General features: G+C 46.4%; 1 protein-coding gene across 2 annotated transcripts in view; it reads right to left on the bottom strand.

Annotated features, from left to right (window-relative positions):
- The window catches only part of LOC118936349 (serine/threonine-protein kinase TBK1-like), a 59547-nt gene extending 51322 nt beyond the window's left edge, over positions 1-8225 (bottom strand). Inside the window, exons 1-2 of one of the 2 annotated variants that reach the window (XM_036956767.1) lie at positions 8109-8225; positions 859-965 (exon numbers count right to left, since the gene is read on the bottom strand). In XM_036956767.1, coding sequence (XP_036812662.1) covers positions 859-945 — 87 coding nt within the window. In that variant the 5' untranslated portion in view covers positions 946-965; positions 8109-8225. Of the gene's footprint in view, positions 1-858; positions 966-7933; positions 8071-8108 lie in introns of those variants that run through there. The other variant, XM_036956768.1, reaches the window with a different exon arrangement.
- Positions 8226-14748: the final 6523 nt, after the last annotated feature.

The following is a 14748-nucleotide window of genomic DNA, read 5'->3' as shown; positions in this document are numbered from 1 at the left end:
TGTCTGCCACGGTAGATGTTAGTGTGTTAGCCCTGTACCTTGTGTCTGCCACGGTAGATGTTAGTGTTAGCCCTGTACCTTGTGTCTGCCACGGTAGATGTTAGTGTGTTAGCCCTGTACCTTGTGTCTGCCACGGTAGATGTTAGTGTGTTAGCCCTGTACCTTGCGTCTGCCACGGTAGATGTTAGTGTGTTAGCCCTGTACCTTGTGTCTGCCATGGTAGATGTTAGTGTTAGCCCTGTACCTTGTGTCTGCCACGGTAGATGTTAGCCCTGTACCTTGTGTCTGCCACGGTAGATGCTAGTGTTAGCCCTGTACCTTGTGTCTGCCATGGTAGATGTTAGTGTTAGCCCTGTACCTTGTGTCTGCCATGGTAGATGTTAGCCCTGTACCTTGTGTCTGCCATGGTAGATGTTAGTGTTAGCCCTGTACCTTGTGTCTGCCACGGTAGATGTTAGTGTTAGCCCTGTACCTTGTGTCTGCCACGGTAGATGTTAGCCCTGTACCTTGTGTCTGCCATGGTAGATGTTAGCCCTGTACCTTGTGTCTGCCACGGTAGATGTTAGTGTGTTAGCCCTGTACCTTGTGTCTGCCACGGTAGATGTTAGTGTGTTAGCCCTGTACCTTGCGTCTGCCACGGTAGATGTTAGTGTTAGCCCTGTACCTTGTGTCTGCCACGGTAGATGTTAGCCCTGTACCTTGTGTCTGCCACGGTAGATGCTAGTGTTAGCCCTGTACCTTGTGTCTGCCACGGTAGATGCTAGTGTTAGCCCTGTACCTTGTGTCTGCTACGGTAGATGTTAGTGTTAGCCCTGTACCTTGTGTCTGCCACGGTAGATGCTAGTGTTAGCCCTGTACCTTGTGTCTGCCACGGTAGACGTTAGCTGTAGCTCCCTGGCCCAGCAGGTCTGAGATGAGCCACAGGTAGTTGGCTGTGCTCTGCATGATGATGGCTTCAGGTTCACCTGTAGTGGAGAACAAACCAACACATTCAGACAGCACACTAAGGGGAATGACATATTGAACAACTAGCTCTGGTCCAGGGTGTTAGTGAGGCTTCTTCCTGAAGGCTCAACGTTAGCTAGCCGCACTAACGCCCAGGACCAGAGCTAACAGTGGTCCTGGGTCACTCATATAGTAGATAAAGAGAGCAACATTAGGTTATAGCTACCCCTGAAACAGTAACTGTCAATTAGTATCATGACTGTTGTAGCTATGGTCATAATAACACGCATTCTGTGTACTTCAAATATCAATAATTTCTGGTAAATATTGAATAGATATTTCACTAGCTAGGTTTCCAATCGAAATTGTTGGCAGATTTTAAAGTGCATATTCTGAATTCTGCAAAACTTCATCCCAAGATGGCATAGCAGTTCAGACGTATTTTTGTCCTCGTCCTGTCGTGTATATAAATATATTTACAACTTTTTTTTCACATACATTTTTAATTTTCCAAAAACTCATGTTCAGAACACTCTCCTGCAATCCGCTTCACCAATTTATATTTATATAAAAAAGTATTATTTACCTCAGATCTGTGATCCTCCGAGAGGCTAGCCAGAAATTAGCCAGAAGCTAGCCAGGAGCTAGCCAGAAGCTGGTCCAGAAGCTACTCTGAAGCTGGTTCAGAAGCTAGTTAGCTTATTTACTGGCTAATCGTTAGTACTCAGCTAACCACGGTTTGTGATCATCGGCTGTCCTTTGGCTCGAGAATCTATCGCCAGTTTTGTACGGCGCGGTGCAGCGCAGCGCGGCTCGGAACGGAACATACCGGATTTCAGCCGCTGGCTCTGGACATCCATACCTGGATCTCACAGCTAGCTAGCTGCTATCCGTGTGACTATCGGCTTTCGTCGATTCCGGAGCTAATATCAATTGTTCCGGAGCTAGCCAGCTGAAGAGTTCCATCAATCACTCCTGGGCTGCAGTCACCTATCCGGACCCGTTTTGCCTGGGCGCCCATCTGCGGCCTGCTAGCCGTTGGCTATCTTATCGGCTGCTATCTGAATAGACAATCGGACTATTTTTATTTTATTTTATTTTTATTTATTCATTTATTTTTCTTCTTGGGCCTCTATAACTATATCTATTGTTTTTATTTTTGTTGTTGTTGTGTGATTTGGATTAATCCCCTCTACCACACGGAAACCCACTAATCTACTGACGGAACGCAAGAGTTGGCTAATAACAGACCTCCATTCTATGCTAGCTTGCTCCTATGCTAGCTTGCTACCGAATTAGCTGTCTAAATCGCCGTGACCCCCAACCAACCTCTCCACTCACTGGACCCTTTTGATCACTCGACTGAGCATGCCTCTCCTTAATGTCAATATGCCTTGTCCATTGCTGTTCTGGTTAGTGTTTATTTGCTTATTTCACTGTAGAGCCTCTAGTCCTGCTCATTATACCTTATCCAACCTATTAGTTCCACCACCCACACATGCAATGACATCTCCTGGTTTCAATGATGTTTCTAGAGACAATATCTCTCTCTTCATCACTCAATACCTAGGTTTACCTCCACTGTATTCACATCCTACCTTACCTTTGTCTGTACATTATACCTTGATGCTATTTTATCGCCCCCAGAAACCTCCTTTTACTCTCTGTTCCAGACGTTCTAAACGATCAATTCTTATTGCTTTTAGCCGCACCCTTATTCTACTCCTACTCTGTTCCTCTGGCGATGTAGAGGTGAATCCAGGCCCTGCAGTGCCTAGCTCCACTCCTATTCCCCAGGCGCTCTCTTTTGACGACTTCTGTAACCGTAATAGCCTTGGTTTCATGCATGTTAACATTAGAAACCTCCTCCCTAAGTTTGTTCTATTCACTGCTTTAGCACACTCTGCCAACCCGGATGTTCTAGCTGTGTCTGAATCCTGGCTTAGGAAGACCACCAAAAATTCAGACATTTTAATTCCAAACTACAACATTTTCAGACAAGATAGAACTGCCAAAGGGGGCGGTGTTGCAATCTACTGCAAAGATAGCCTGCAGAGTTCTGTCCTACTATCCAGGTCTGTACCCAAACAATTTGAACTTCTACTTTTAAAAATCCACCTTTCTAAAAACAAGTCTCTCACCGTTGCCGCCTGCTATAGACCACCCTCTGCCCCCAGCTGTGCTCTGGACACCATATGTGAACTGATTGCCCCCCATCTATCTTCAGAGCTTGTGCTGCTAGGCGACCTAAACTGGAACATGCTTAACACCCCAGCCATCCTACAATCTAAACTTGATGCCCTCAACCTCACACAAATTATCAATGAACCTACCAGGTACCTCCCCAAAGCCTTAAACATGGGCACCCTCATAAATATCATCCTAACCAACTTGCCCTCTAAATACACCTCTGCTGTTTTCAACCAAGATCTCAGCGATCACTGCCTCATTGCCTGCATCCGTAATGGGTCAGCGGTCAAACGACCTCCACTCATCACTGTAAAACGCTCCCTGAAACACTTCAGCGAACAGGCCTTTCTAATCGACCTAGCCGGGGTATCCTGGAAGGATATTGATCTCATCCCGTCAGTAGAGGATGCCTGGATATTTTTTTTTAATGCCTTCCTAACCATCTTAAATAAGCATGCCCCATTCAAGAAATTTAGAACCAGGAACAGATATAGCCCTTGGTTCTCCCCAGACCTGACTGCCCTTAACCAACACAAAAACATCCTATGGCGTTCTGCATTAGCATCGAACAGCCCCCGTGATATGCAGCTGTTCAGGGAAGCTAGAAACCATTATACACAGGCAGTTAGAAAAGCCAAGGCTAGCTTTTTCAAGCAGAAATTTGCTTCCTGCAACACTAACTCAAAAAAGTTCTGGGACACTGTAAAGTCCATGGAGAATAAGAACACCTCCTCCCAGCTGCCCACTGCACTGAAGATAGGAAACACTGTCACCACTGATAAATCCACCATAATTGAGAATTTCAATAAGCATTTTTCTACGGCTGGCCATGCTTTCCACCTGGCTACTCCTACCCCGGTCAACAGCACTGCACCCCCCACAACAACTCACCCAAGCCTTCCCCATTTCTCCTTCTCCCAAATCTGCTCAGCTGATGTTCTGAATGAGCTGCAAAATCTGGACCCCTACAAATCAGCCGGGCTAGACAATCTGGACCCTTTCTTTCTAAAATTATCTGCCAAAATTGTTGCCACCCCTATTACTAGCCTGTTCAACCTCTCTTTCGTGACGTCTGAGATTCCCAAAGATTGGAAAGCAGCTGCGGTCATCCCCCTCTTCAAAGGGGGAGACACCCTAGACCCAAACTGCTACAGACCTATATCTATCCTACCATGCCTTTCTAAGGTCTTCGAAAGCCAAGTCAACAAACAGATTACCGACCATTTAGAATCTCACCATACCTTCTCTGCTATGCAATCTGGTTTCAGAGCTGGTCATGGGTGCACCTCAGCCACGCTCAAGGTCCTAAATGATATCTTAACCGCCATCGATAAGAAACATTACTGTGCAGCCGTACTCATTGATCTGGCCAAGGCTTTCGACTCTGTCAATCACCACATCCTCATCGGCAGACTCAACAGCCTTGGTTTCTCAAATGATTGCCTCGCCTGGTTCACCAACTACTTCTCTGATAGAGTTCAGTGTGTCAAATCGGAGGGTCTGCTGTCCGGACCTCTGGCAGTCTCTATGGGGGTGCCACAGGGTTCAATTCTTGGACCGACTCTCTTCTCTGCATACATCAATGAGGTCGCTCTTGCTGCTGGTGAGTCTCTGATCCACCTCTACGCAGACGACACCATTCTGTATACTTCTGGCCCTTCTTTGGACACTGTGTTAACAACCCTCCAGGCAAGCTTCAATGCCATACAACTCTCCTTCCGTGGCCTCCAATTGCTCTTAAATACAAGTAAAACTAAATGCATGCTCTTCAACCGATCGCTACATGTACCTGCCCGCCTGTCCAACATTACTACTCTGGACGGCTCTGACTTAGAATACGTGGACAACTACAAATACTTAGGTGTCTGGTTAGACTGTAAACTCTCCTTCCAGACCCATATCAAACATCTCCAATCCAAAGTTAAATCTAGAATTGGCTTCCTATTTCGCAACAAAGCATCCTTCACTCATGCTGCCATACATACCCTTGTAAAACTGACCATCCTACCAATCGTCGACTTTGGCGATGTCATTTACAAAATAGCCTCCAATACCCTACTCAACAAATTGGATGCAGTCTATCACAGTGCAATCCGTTTTGTCACCAAAGCCCCATATACTACCCACCATTGCGACCTGTACGCTCTCGTTGGCTGGCCCTCGCTTCATACTCGTCGCCAAATCCACTGGCTCCATGTCATCTACAAGACCCTGCTAGGTAAAGTCCCCCCTTATCTCAGCTCGCTGGTCACCATTGCATCTCCCACCTGTAGCACACGCTCCAGCAGGTATATCTCTCTAGTCACCCCCAAAACCAATTATTTCTTTGGCCGCCTCTCCTTCCAGTTCTCTGCTGCCAATGACTGGAACGAACTACAAAAATCTCTGAAACTGGAAACACTTATCTCCCTCACTAGCTTTAAGCACCAACTGTCAGAGCAGCTCACAGATTACTGCACCTGTACATAGCCCACCTATAATTTAGCCCAAACAACTACCTCTTTCCCTACTCTATTTTATTTATTTATTTATTTTGCTCCTTTGCACCCCATTATTTTTATTTCTACTTTGCACATTCTCCCATTGCAAATCTACCATTCCAGTGTTTTACTTGCTATATTGTATTTACTTTGCCACCATGGCCTTTTTTGCCTTTACCTCCCTTATCTCACCTCATTTGCTCACATCGTATATAGACTTGTTTATACTGTATTATTGACTGTATGTTTGTTTTACTCCATGTGTAACTCTGTGTCGTTGTATGTGTCAAACTGCTTTGCTTTATCTTGGCCAGGTCGCAATTGTAAATGAGAACTTGTTCTCAACTTGCCTACCTGGTAAAATAAAGGTGTTCTCAACTTGCCTACCTGGTTAAATAAAGGTGTTCTCAACTTGCCTACCTGGTTAAATAAAGGTGAAATAAAAATAAAAATAAATAAAGAAATAAAGAAAATACAGTGCCTTGCGAAAGTATTCGGCCCCCTTGAACTTTGCAACCTTTTGCCACATTTCAGGCTTCAAACATAAAGATATAAAACTGTATTTTTTTGTGAAGAATCAACAACAAGTGGGACACAATCATGAAGTGGAACGACTTTAACAAATCAAAAACTGAAAAATTGGGCGTGCCTGACGGACCTCTGAGACTATCACAGTGCAGGTGCATTTATACGGAGACTTGATTACACACAGTTGGATTGTATTTATCATCATTAGTCATTTAGGTCAACATTGGATCATTCAGAGATCCTCACTGAACTTCTGGAGAGAGTTTGCTGCACTGAAAGTAAAGGGGCTGAATAATTTTGCACGCCCAATTTTTCAGTTTTTGATTTGTTAAAAAAGTCGTTCCACTTCATGATTGTGTCCCACTTGTTGTTGATTCTTCACAAAAAAATACAGTTTTATATCTTTATGTTTGAAGCCTGAAATGTGGCAAAAGGTCGCAAAGTTCAAGGAGGCCGAATACTTTCGCAAGGCACTGTATGTGCACTAGGGCCAGAGGTCCCAGATATGTGCACTTTCCCACCAAACTGTCGTGTTGCTGATAAATAAATCAACTGTAGTTGCAGGTTCAGGAACGGCTAAAGAACCACAGCATTTACCTGGAGTTCACTCTGCAAACCGCACTACTGGCTGATTTAAAAAGTCATGGTCAATCAATCAATAATACTCTTAGCAACAAACAACAACAACCTTGAATTTATCATCTGTAGAAGTTTACTGCAGTTAGGGGAGGGGTGGGTAGGGTTAGTGGGGGGTAAATGTGCCTAGTCTGGTTTTGGCAGGTGTGTGTGTTCTAGCCACCAGTGCGGGTACACTGTCTACATGATGAGATTATTATGGATAAAAGTGAGAATATTTGGATTTGTCAAACGGCATCAAGAGCCTCACCATGACTTTCACCACCCTGTGAAGTTCATCATATAATTCATTTCACCTGTAGCCTGATAAACTGCACCGTTTCCTGAATCGTAGTGGGAGAGACCATATCATCCCTAGGGTTATAAATCGGGTTATAAATTGGTTATAAATATTTGCGCATAAAGAGGTCTCAAACCGCCATTTCGCACATAATTAAATGTACCTACATAAAAAAATCCCACCATGATGAACTATTATCTAAGGGCATTCATAAAATTTTACCAAAACTTCCTGTTTCCATCACAGCTGTCGTGCTAAAAATACCGACTTTTACTGGCATAAAAACTGTCGATGCGTTTAGTAAAATCCACTTCCTGACTCAGCAGTGTCACAGCCAATCGGAGGCCTCGCTGATCCACTGAGAAGTTAGAGAAAAATCAAACCCACCGCATTAAATCTAGACTAGAGGGATAATCCATTATACTGTATTAGCTGGATCTCAAGCAGTGTAAATGTGTGTGAAACTGACGTACCGGCGCCGATCACTTTATTACACCGTGACGCCATGGGAAACCCCCCTCCGGCCCAACGCGTTCACAATGACGACAAAATATAGACAGCTCTCTAGCCATGACAATGTCCTAGCTACATGTCAAAGTCTAACGTTATAGTAATGGTCAGAAACGTCATTTGACTATGACAAAATGCCGTAGTAACGTATCTAGGTAGCTAAAGTTGTGTGACCTAACTACGCATCAGGATATTCACCCAAGCAATGGCTCATGTTACCTTTTAATAATGTCTTCTTAACTAGCTAACTGCACCAAATAACGCCGAAGGAGGAGGAACATGTATTTAGATAAACGTTTTATTCTTGTCTAGTCAGTCGGTCTGATTCACAGTGAAAAACAACAACAAAGATGACAGTTCCCACCTCCACAAAACGATATACACCGACATTACACAAGTACAACTGGGAAGGTCGACACCGGGGAAGGACGACACCGTGTGCAGTTAAAACACGTTGTAGTCATACAATATAACTTTATATTTTTACATTTTGTCAGGTAAAAATCACAAGTATAATTAGGTTGTGTTTATTTCCTTACCTCCGGAAAAACCAGAATCCTTTCACTTCTGGATCACGTGATGAGAATAACCCAATCAGAAAGCAGTATGGAAAAGGGGGTGTGGTTCCTCTTTACCGTACTTCCTGGAAAAAAAGAGACTATAAATATATAGAAAGCTATAAGAAAGCTACCGAGTGTCGTTTTGATTTCAGGTGCATCCGCCCAGTTGTCTTTTCATAGAGCCTGGATGGGGAAAACGAAAGCACCGACACCGAGTTTATAAAAACACAGAGGCGCAACATCTTAAGACTTCCGGGAACGCTTTCGAAGCAGATCAGAACGGAGTTTGAGAAGTGAGCAATTATTCTTTAGATGTACGTTTTCTCGAAATCTAAAGGCACAACCAGCCAATGTCTTTAGTAGTTGAACATTTTACTACTCCAACCTCGTGAAAATAAACGGATACCTTTTTAAAATGCTCGTCAAAAACAACTTTAAATCGAAGGAGCGCCTTATTAGAGATGACGGTTGGCACATGCGCAGTTCGGCGCGAGTTGAGTTAGCCCCGAAAACGTGTTAATGCGCATGAGTTTAGCTATCCGACGTCGCCTACAAGCGTGAGCTGGGATTTCTATCTTCATACTGTACTGTCTTTGGCAACAGTCACGCTCAATAATCATATGGATTTATCCTATATTAGTTCATGGTTGTGGTGAATTAGAGCGGGACAGCACGGTACCTGTTAAAGATAATGTTAAAGATGTTGGTTGCTGCTCTTTGCATACATAACACACTGGAAGATAGACAAAAGGACATATACAGACATTACAGTAGAAAAGTGCAATTCATGAGCATTCAATGATTCATCTGCACATAAAATTCTAATAGTCACATGTGCCGAATACAACAGGTAACCTTACAGTGAAATGCTTACTTACAATGCAGTTAAAAAAATATGAAATAAAAGTAACAACTAGTTAAAGAGCAGCAGTAAAATATCAATAGCGAAAGGTGGCTCAGTGGTCTAAGGATTCTGGGTTCGAGTCCAGGCTCTGTCTCAGTGGTCTAAGGATTCTGGGTTCGAGTCCAGGCTCTGTCTCAGTGGTCTAAGGATTCTGGGTTCGAGTCCAGGCTCTGTCTCAGTGGTCTAAGGATTCTGGGTTCGAGTCCAGGCTCTGTCTCAGTGGTCTAAGGATTCTGGGTTCGAGTCCAGGCTCTGTCTCAGTGGTCTAAGGATTCTGGGTTCGAGTCCAGGCTCTGTCTCAGTGGTCTAAGGATTCTGGGTTCGAGTCCAGGCTCTGTCTCAGTGGTCTAAGGATTCTGGGTTCGAGTCCAGGCTCTGTCTCAGTGGTCTAAGGATTCTGGGTTCGAGTCCAGGCTCTGTCTCAGTGGTCCAAGGATTCTGGGTTCGAGTCCAGGCTCTGTCTCAGTGGTCCAAGGATTCTGGGTTCGAGTCCAGGCTCTGTCTCAGTGGTCTAAGGATTCTGGGTTCGAGTCCAGGCTCTGTCTCAGTGGTCTAAGGATTCTGGGTTCGAGTCCAGGCTCTGTCTCAGTGGTCTAAGGATTCTGGGTTCGAGTCCAGGCTCTGTCTCAGTGGTCTAAGGATTCTGGGTTCGAGTCCAGGCTCTGTCTCAGTGGTCTAAGGATTCTGGGTTCGAGTCCAGGCTCTGTCTCAGTGGTCTAAGGATTCTGGGTTCGAGTCCAGGCTCTGTCTCAGTGGTCTAAGGATTCTGGGTTCGAGTCCAGGCTCTGTCTCAGTGGTCTAAGGATTCTGGGTTCGAGTCCAGGCTCTGTCTCAGTGGTCTAAGGATTCTGGGTTCGAGTCCAGGCTCTGTCTCAGTGGTCTAAGGCTGTGCCACCAGAGATTCTGGGTTCGAGTCCAGGCTCTATCTCAGTGGTCTAAGGCTGTGCCACCAGAGATTCTGGGTTTGAGTCCAGGCTCTGTCTCAGTGGTCTAAGGCTGTGCCACCAGAGATTCTGGGTTCGAGTCCAGGCTCTATCTCAGTGGTCTAAGGCTGTGCCACCAGAGATTCTGGGTTTGAGTCCAGGCTCTGTCTCAGTGGTCTAAGGCTGTGCCACCAAAGATTCTGGGTTTCAGTCCAGGCTCTGTCTCAGTGGTCTAAGGCTGTGCCACCAGAGATTCTGGGTTTGAGTCCAGGCTCTGTCTCAGTGGTCTAAGGCTGTGCCACCAGAGATTCTGGGTTTCAGTCCAGGCTCTGTCTCAGTGGTCTAAGGCTGTGCCACCAGAGATTCTGGGTTTCAGTCCAGGCTCTGTCTCAGTGGTCTAAGGCTGTGCCACCAGAGATTCTGGGTTCGAGTCCAGGCTCTGTCGCAGCCGGCCGCGACCGGGAGGCCCATGGGGCAACGCACAATTGGCCCAGCGTCGTCCGGCTGAGCCTCTCCATGTAAGGACCTTATCACAAACATAACAGGGCTGAGCCCCTCCATGGAAGGACCCTATCACTAACATAACAGGGCTGAGCCCCTCCATGGAAGGACCCTATCACTAACATAACAGGGCTGAGCCCCTCCATGGAAGGACCCTATCACTAACATAACAGGGCTGAGCCCCTCCATGGAAGGACCCTATCACTAACATAACAGGGCTGAGCCCCTCCATGGAAGGACCCTATCACTAACATAACAGGGCCTCCATGGAAGGACCTTATCACTAACATAACAGGGCTGAGCCCCTCCATGGAAGGACCCTATCACTAACATAACAGGGCTGAGCCCCTCCATGGAAGGACCCTATCACTAACATAACAGGGCTGAGCCCCTCCATGGAAGGACCCTATCACTAACATAACAGGGCTGAGCCCCTCCATGGAAGGACCCTATCACTAACATAACAGGGCCTCCATGGAAGGACCCTATCACTAACATAACAGGGCCTCCATGGAAGGACCCTATCACTAACATAACAGGGCTGAGCCCCTCCATAGAAGGGCCTTATCACTAACATAACAGGGCTGAGCCCCTCCATGGAAGGACCCTATCACTAACATAACAGGGCCGAGCCCCTCCATGGAAGGACCCTATCACTAACATAACAGGGCTGAGCCCCTCCATGGAAGGACCCTATCACTAACATAACAGGGCTGAGCCCCTCCATGGAAGGACCCTATCACTAACATAACAGGGCCTCCATGGAAGGACCCTATCACTAACATAACAGGGCTGAGCCCCTCCATAGAAGGACCTTATCACTAACATAACAGGGCTGAGCCCCTCCATGGAAGGACCCTATCACTAACATAACAGGGCTGAGCCCCTCCATGGAAGGACCCTATCACTAACATAACAAGGCCTCCATGGAAGGACAATATCACTAACATAACAGGGCTGAGCCCCTCCATGGAAGGACCCTATCACTAACATAACAGGGCTGAGCCCCTCCATGGAAGGACCCTATCACTAACATAACAGGGCTGAGCCCCTCCATGGAAGGACCCTATCACTAACATAACAGGGCCTCCATGGAAGGACCCTATCACTAACATAACAGGGCTGAGCCCCTCCATAGAAGGACCTTATCACTAACATAACAGGGCTGAGCCCCTCCATGGAAGGACCCTATCACTAACATAACAGGGCTGAGCCCCTCCATGGAAGGACCCTATCACTAACATAACAGGGCTGAGCCCCTCCATGGAAGGACCCTATCACTAACATAACAGGGCCTCCATGGAAGGACCCTATCACTAACATAACAGGGCCTCCATGGAAGGACCCTATCACTAACATAACAGGGCTGAGCCCCTCCATGGAAGGACCCTATCACTAACATAACAGGGCTGAGCCCCTCCATGGAAGGACCCTATCACTAACATAACAGGGCTGAGCCCCTCCATAGAAGGACCTTATCACTAACATAACAGGGCTGAGCCCCTCCATGGAAGGACCCTATCACTAACATAACAGGGCCGAGCCCCTCCATGGAAGGACCCTATCACTAACATAACAGGGCTGAGCCCCTCCATGGAAGGACCCTATCACTAACATAACAGGGCCTCCATGGAAGGACAATATCACTAACATAACAGGGCTGAGCCCCTCCATGGAAGGACCCTATCACTAACATAACAGGGCTGAGCCCCTCCATGGAAGGACCCTATCACTAACATAACAGGGCTGAGCCCCTCCATGGAAGGACCCTATCACTAACATAACAGGGCTGAGCCCCTCCATGGAAGGACCCTATCACTAACATAACAGGGCTGAGCCCCTCCATGGAAGGACCCTATCACTAACACAACAGGGCTGAGCCCCTCCATGGAAGGAGATCACCCTCTCATATTACAGAGCCTTTCTAGGATTCTGTCTTTGCATAACGTATAGAGTCTCCTCCCTCTGTATGAAAACAGCTTCCCTGGACCTTGTATTATTTTCTTCTCATCTCAGAGCTCGTTCACGCCCACTAACGTTCATATCTGCTTTTGGTTGGGTTATAACGATGGTAGAACCCTTTTCACATCCTAAACATAATTGCATGCTTATGTTTCACGTGTTAGTCATCAGTTACCTTGCTTCCATCTTTCTTCCTGTATCCTGCTGACCATAGTACGTCCAGCTGTCATAGATGTACGTATGGTCTTGGTTAATGTGCTCTTTCAAAAATAGAGCATAGTCTGGGTGTCAAAAGACCTGGGTGTCATCTTCTCTTCATGTCCTTGCTACTTCAGCCTGGCAACTAGACCTTTTTAATGCTCAGCTCTCCTTAAATGGTTCGCTCCAACAACCCTCACCACCTGGGGACGGCCCGTCAGGAAGTCCAGGATCCAGTTGCAGAGGGAGGTGTTTAATCCCAGGGTCCTTAGCTTATTGATGAGCTTTGAGGGCACTATGGTGTCGAATGCTGAGCTGTAGTCAATGAATAGCATAGGTGGTCTTTGGCACAGGCACTATGGTGGTCTGCTTAATACACGTTGGTATTACAGACTCGGACAGGGAGAGGTTGAAAATGTCAGTGAAGACACTTGCCAGTTGGTCAGCGCATGCTCGCAGTACACGTCCTGGTAATCCGTCTGGCCCAGCGCCCTTTTGAATGTTGACCTGTTTAAAGGTTGTGATCACACAGTCGTCCGGAACAGCTGGTGCTCTCATACATGTTTCAGTGTCATTTACCTCGAAGCGAGCATAGAAGTAGTTTAGCTCGTCTGGTAGGCTCGTGTCACTGGGCAGCTCTCGGCTGTACTTCCCATTGTAGTCTATAATGGTTTGCAAGCCCTGCCACATCCGATTAGCATCGGAGCTGGTGTAGGACGATTTGATCTTGACACTTTGCCTGTTTGATGGTTCGTTGGAGGGCATTGCGGGATATCTTATAAGCTTCCGGGTGAGAGTCCTGCTCCTTGAAATCGGCAGCTCTAGCCTTTAGCTCAGTGCGGATGTTGCCTGTAACCAATATCTTCTGGTTGGGGTATGTACCTATGGTCACTGTGGGGACGACATAATCAATGCACTTATTGATGAAGCCAATGATGTACTCCTCAATGCCATCGGAGGAATCCCTGAACATATTCCAGTCTGTGCTAGCAAAACAGTCCTGTAGTTTAGTATCTGCTTCACTTTCTTATTGACAGAGTCACTGGTGCTTCCTGCTTTAGTTTTTGCTTGTAAGCAGGAATCAGGAGGATATAATTATGGTCAGATTTATCAAACGGAGGGCGAGGGAGAGCTTTGTACGCGTCTCTGTGTCTGGAGTAAAGGTGGTCTAGAGTTTTTCCCCTCTGGTTGCACATTTTACATGCTGATACAAATTTGGTAAAACAGATTTAAGTTTCCCTGCTAGGAGCGCCGCCTCTGGATGAGCGTCTTCCTGTTTTCTTATGGTGGAATACAGCTCATTGAGTGTGCCAGCATCGGTCTGTGGTGGTGTGTCAACAGCTATGAAAAATGCAGATGAAAAATAGTGTGGTCTACAGCTTTTCATGAGACACTCTACCTCGGGCAAGCAAAACCTCGAGACTTCCTGAGATATCGTGCACCAGCTGTTGTTTACATATATGCATAGTCCGCCACCCCTCGTCTTACCAGACGCCGCTGTTCTATCAGCAGCAGAATATCAACTACAATGTTAGCTGTAGGCCAGAACACTGGTCCTCCTGGTAGTTTAACTACAATGCTCGCTGTAGGCCAGAACACTGGTCCTCCTGGTAGTTTAACTACAATGTTAGCTGTAGGCCAGAACACTGGTCCTCCTGGTAGTTTAACTACAGTATTAGCTGTAGGCCAGAACACTGGTCCTCCTGGTAGTTTAACTACAGTGTTAGCTGTAGTCCAGAACACTGGTCCTCCTGGTAGTTTAACTACGATGTTAGCTGGAGGCCAGAACACTGGTCCTCCTGGTAGTTTAACTACAGTGTTAGCTGTAGTCCAGAACACTGGTCCTCCTGGTAGTTTAACTACGATGTTAGCTGGAGGCCAGAACACTGGTCCTCCTGGTAGTTTAACTACAGTGTTAGCTGTAGTCCAGAACACTGGTCCTCCTGGTAGTTTAACTACAGTGTTAGCTGTAGTCCAGAACACTGGTTTAACTACAGTGTTAGCTGGAGGCCAGAACACTGGTCCTCCTGGTAGTTTAACTACAGTGTTAGCTGTAGTCCAGAACACTGGTCCTCCTGGTAGTTTAACTACAGTGTTAGCTGTAGTCCAGAACACTGGTTTAACTACAGTG

This window comes from Oncorhynchus mykiss, chromosome 21 (genome assembly GCF_013265735.2).
Source record: "Oncorhynchus mykiss isolate Arlee chromosome 21, USDA_OmykA_1.1, whole genome shotgun sequence".
NCBI classification, from domain to species: Eukaryota; Metazoa; Chordata; class Actinopteri; order Salmoniformes; family Salmonidae; genus Oncorhynchus; species Oncorhynchus mykiss.
The sequence above is the reverse complement of the archived record's forward strand: the minus strand, read 5'-3'. Positions and strand labels throughout refer to the sequence as shown.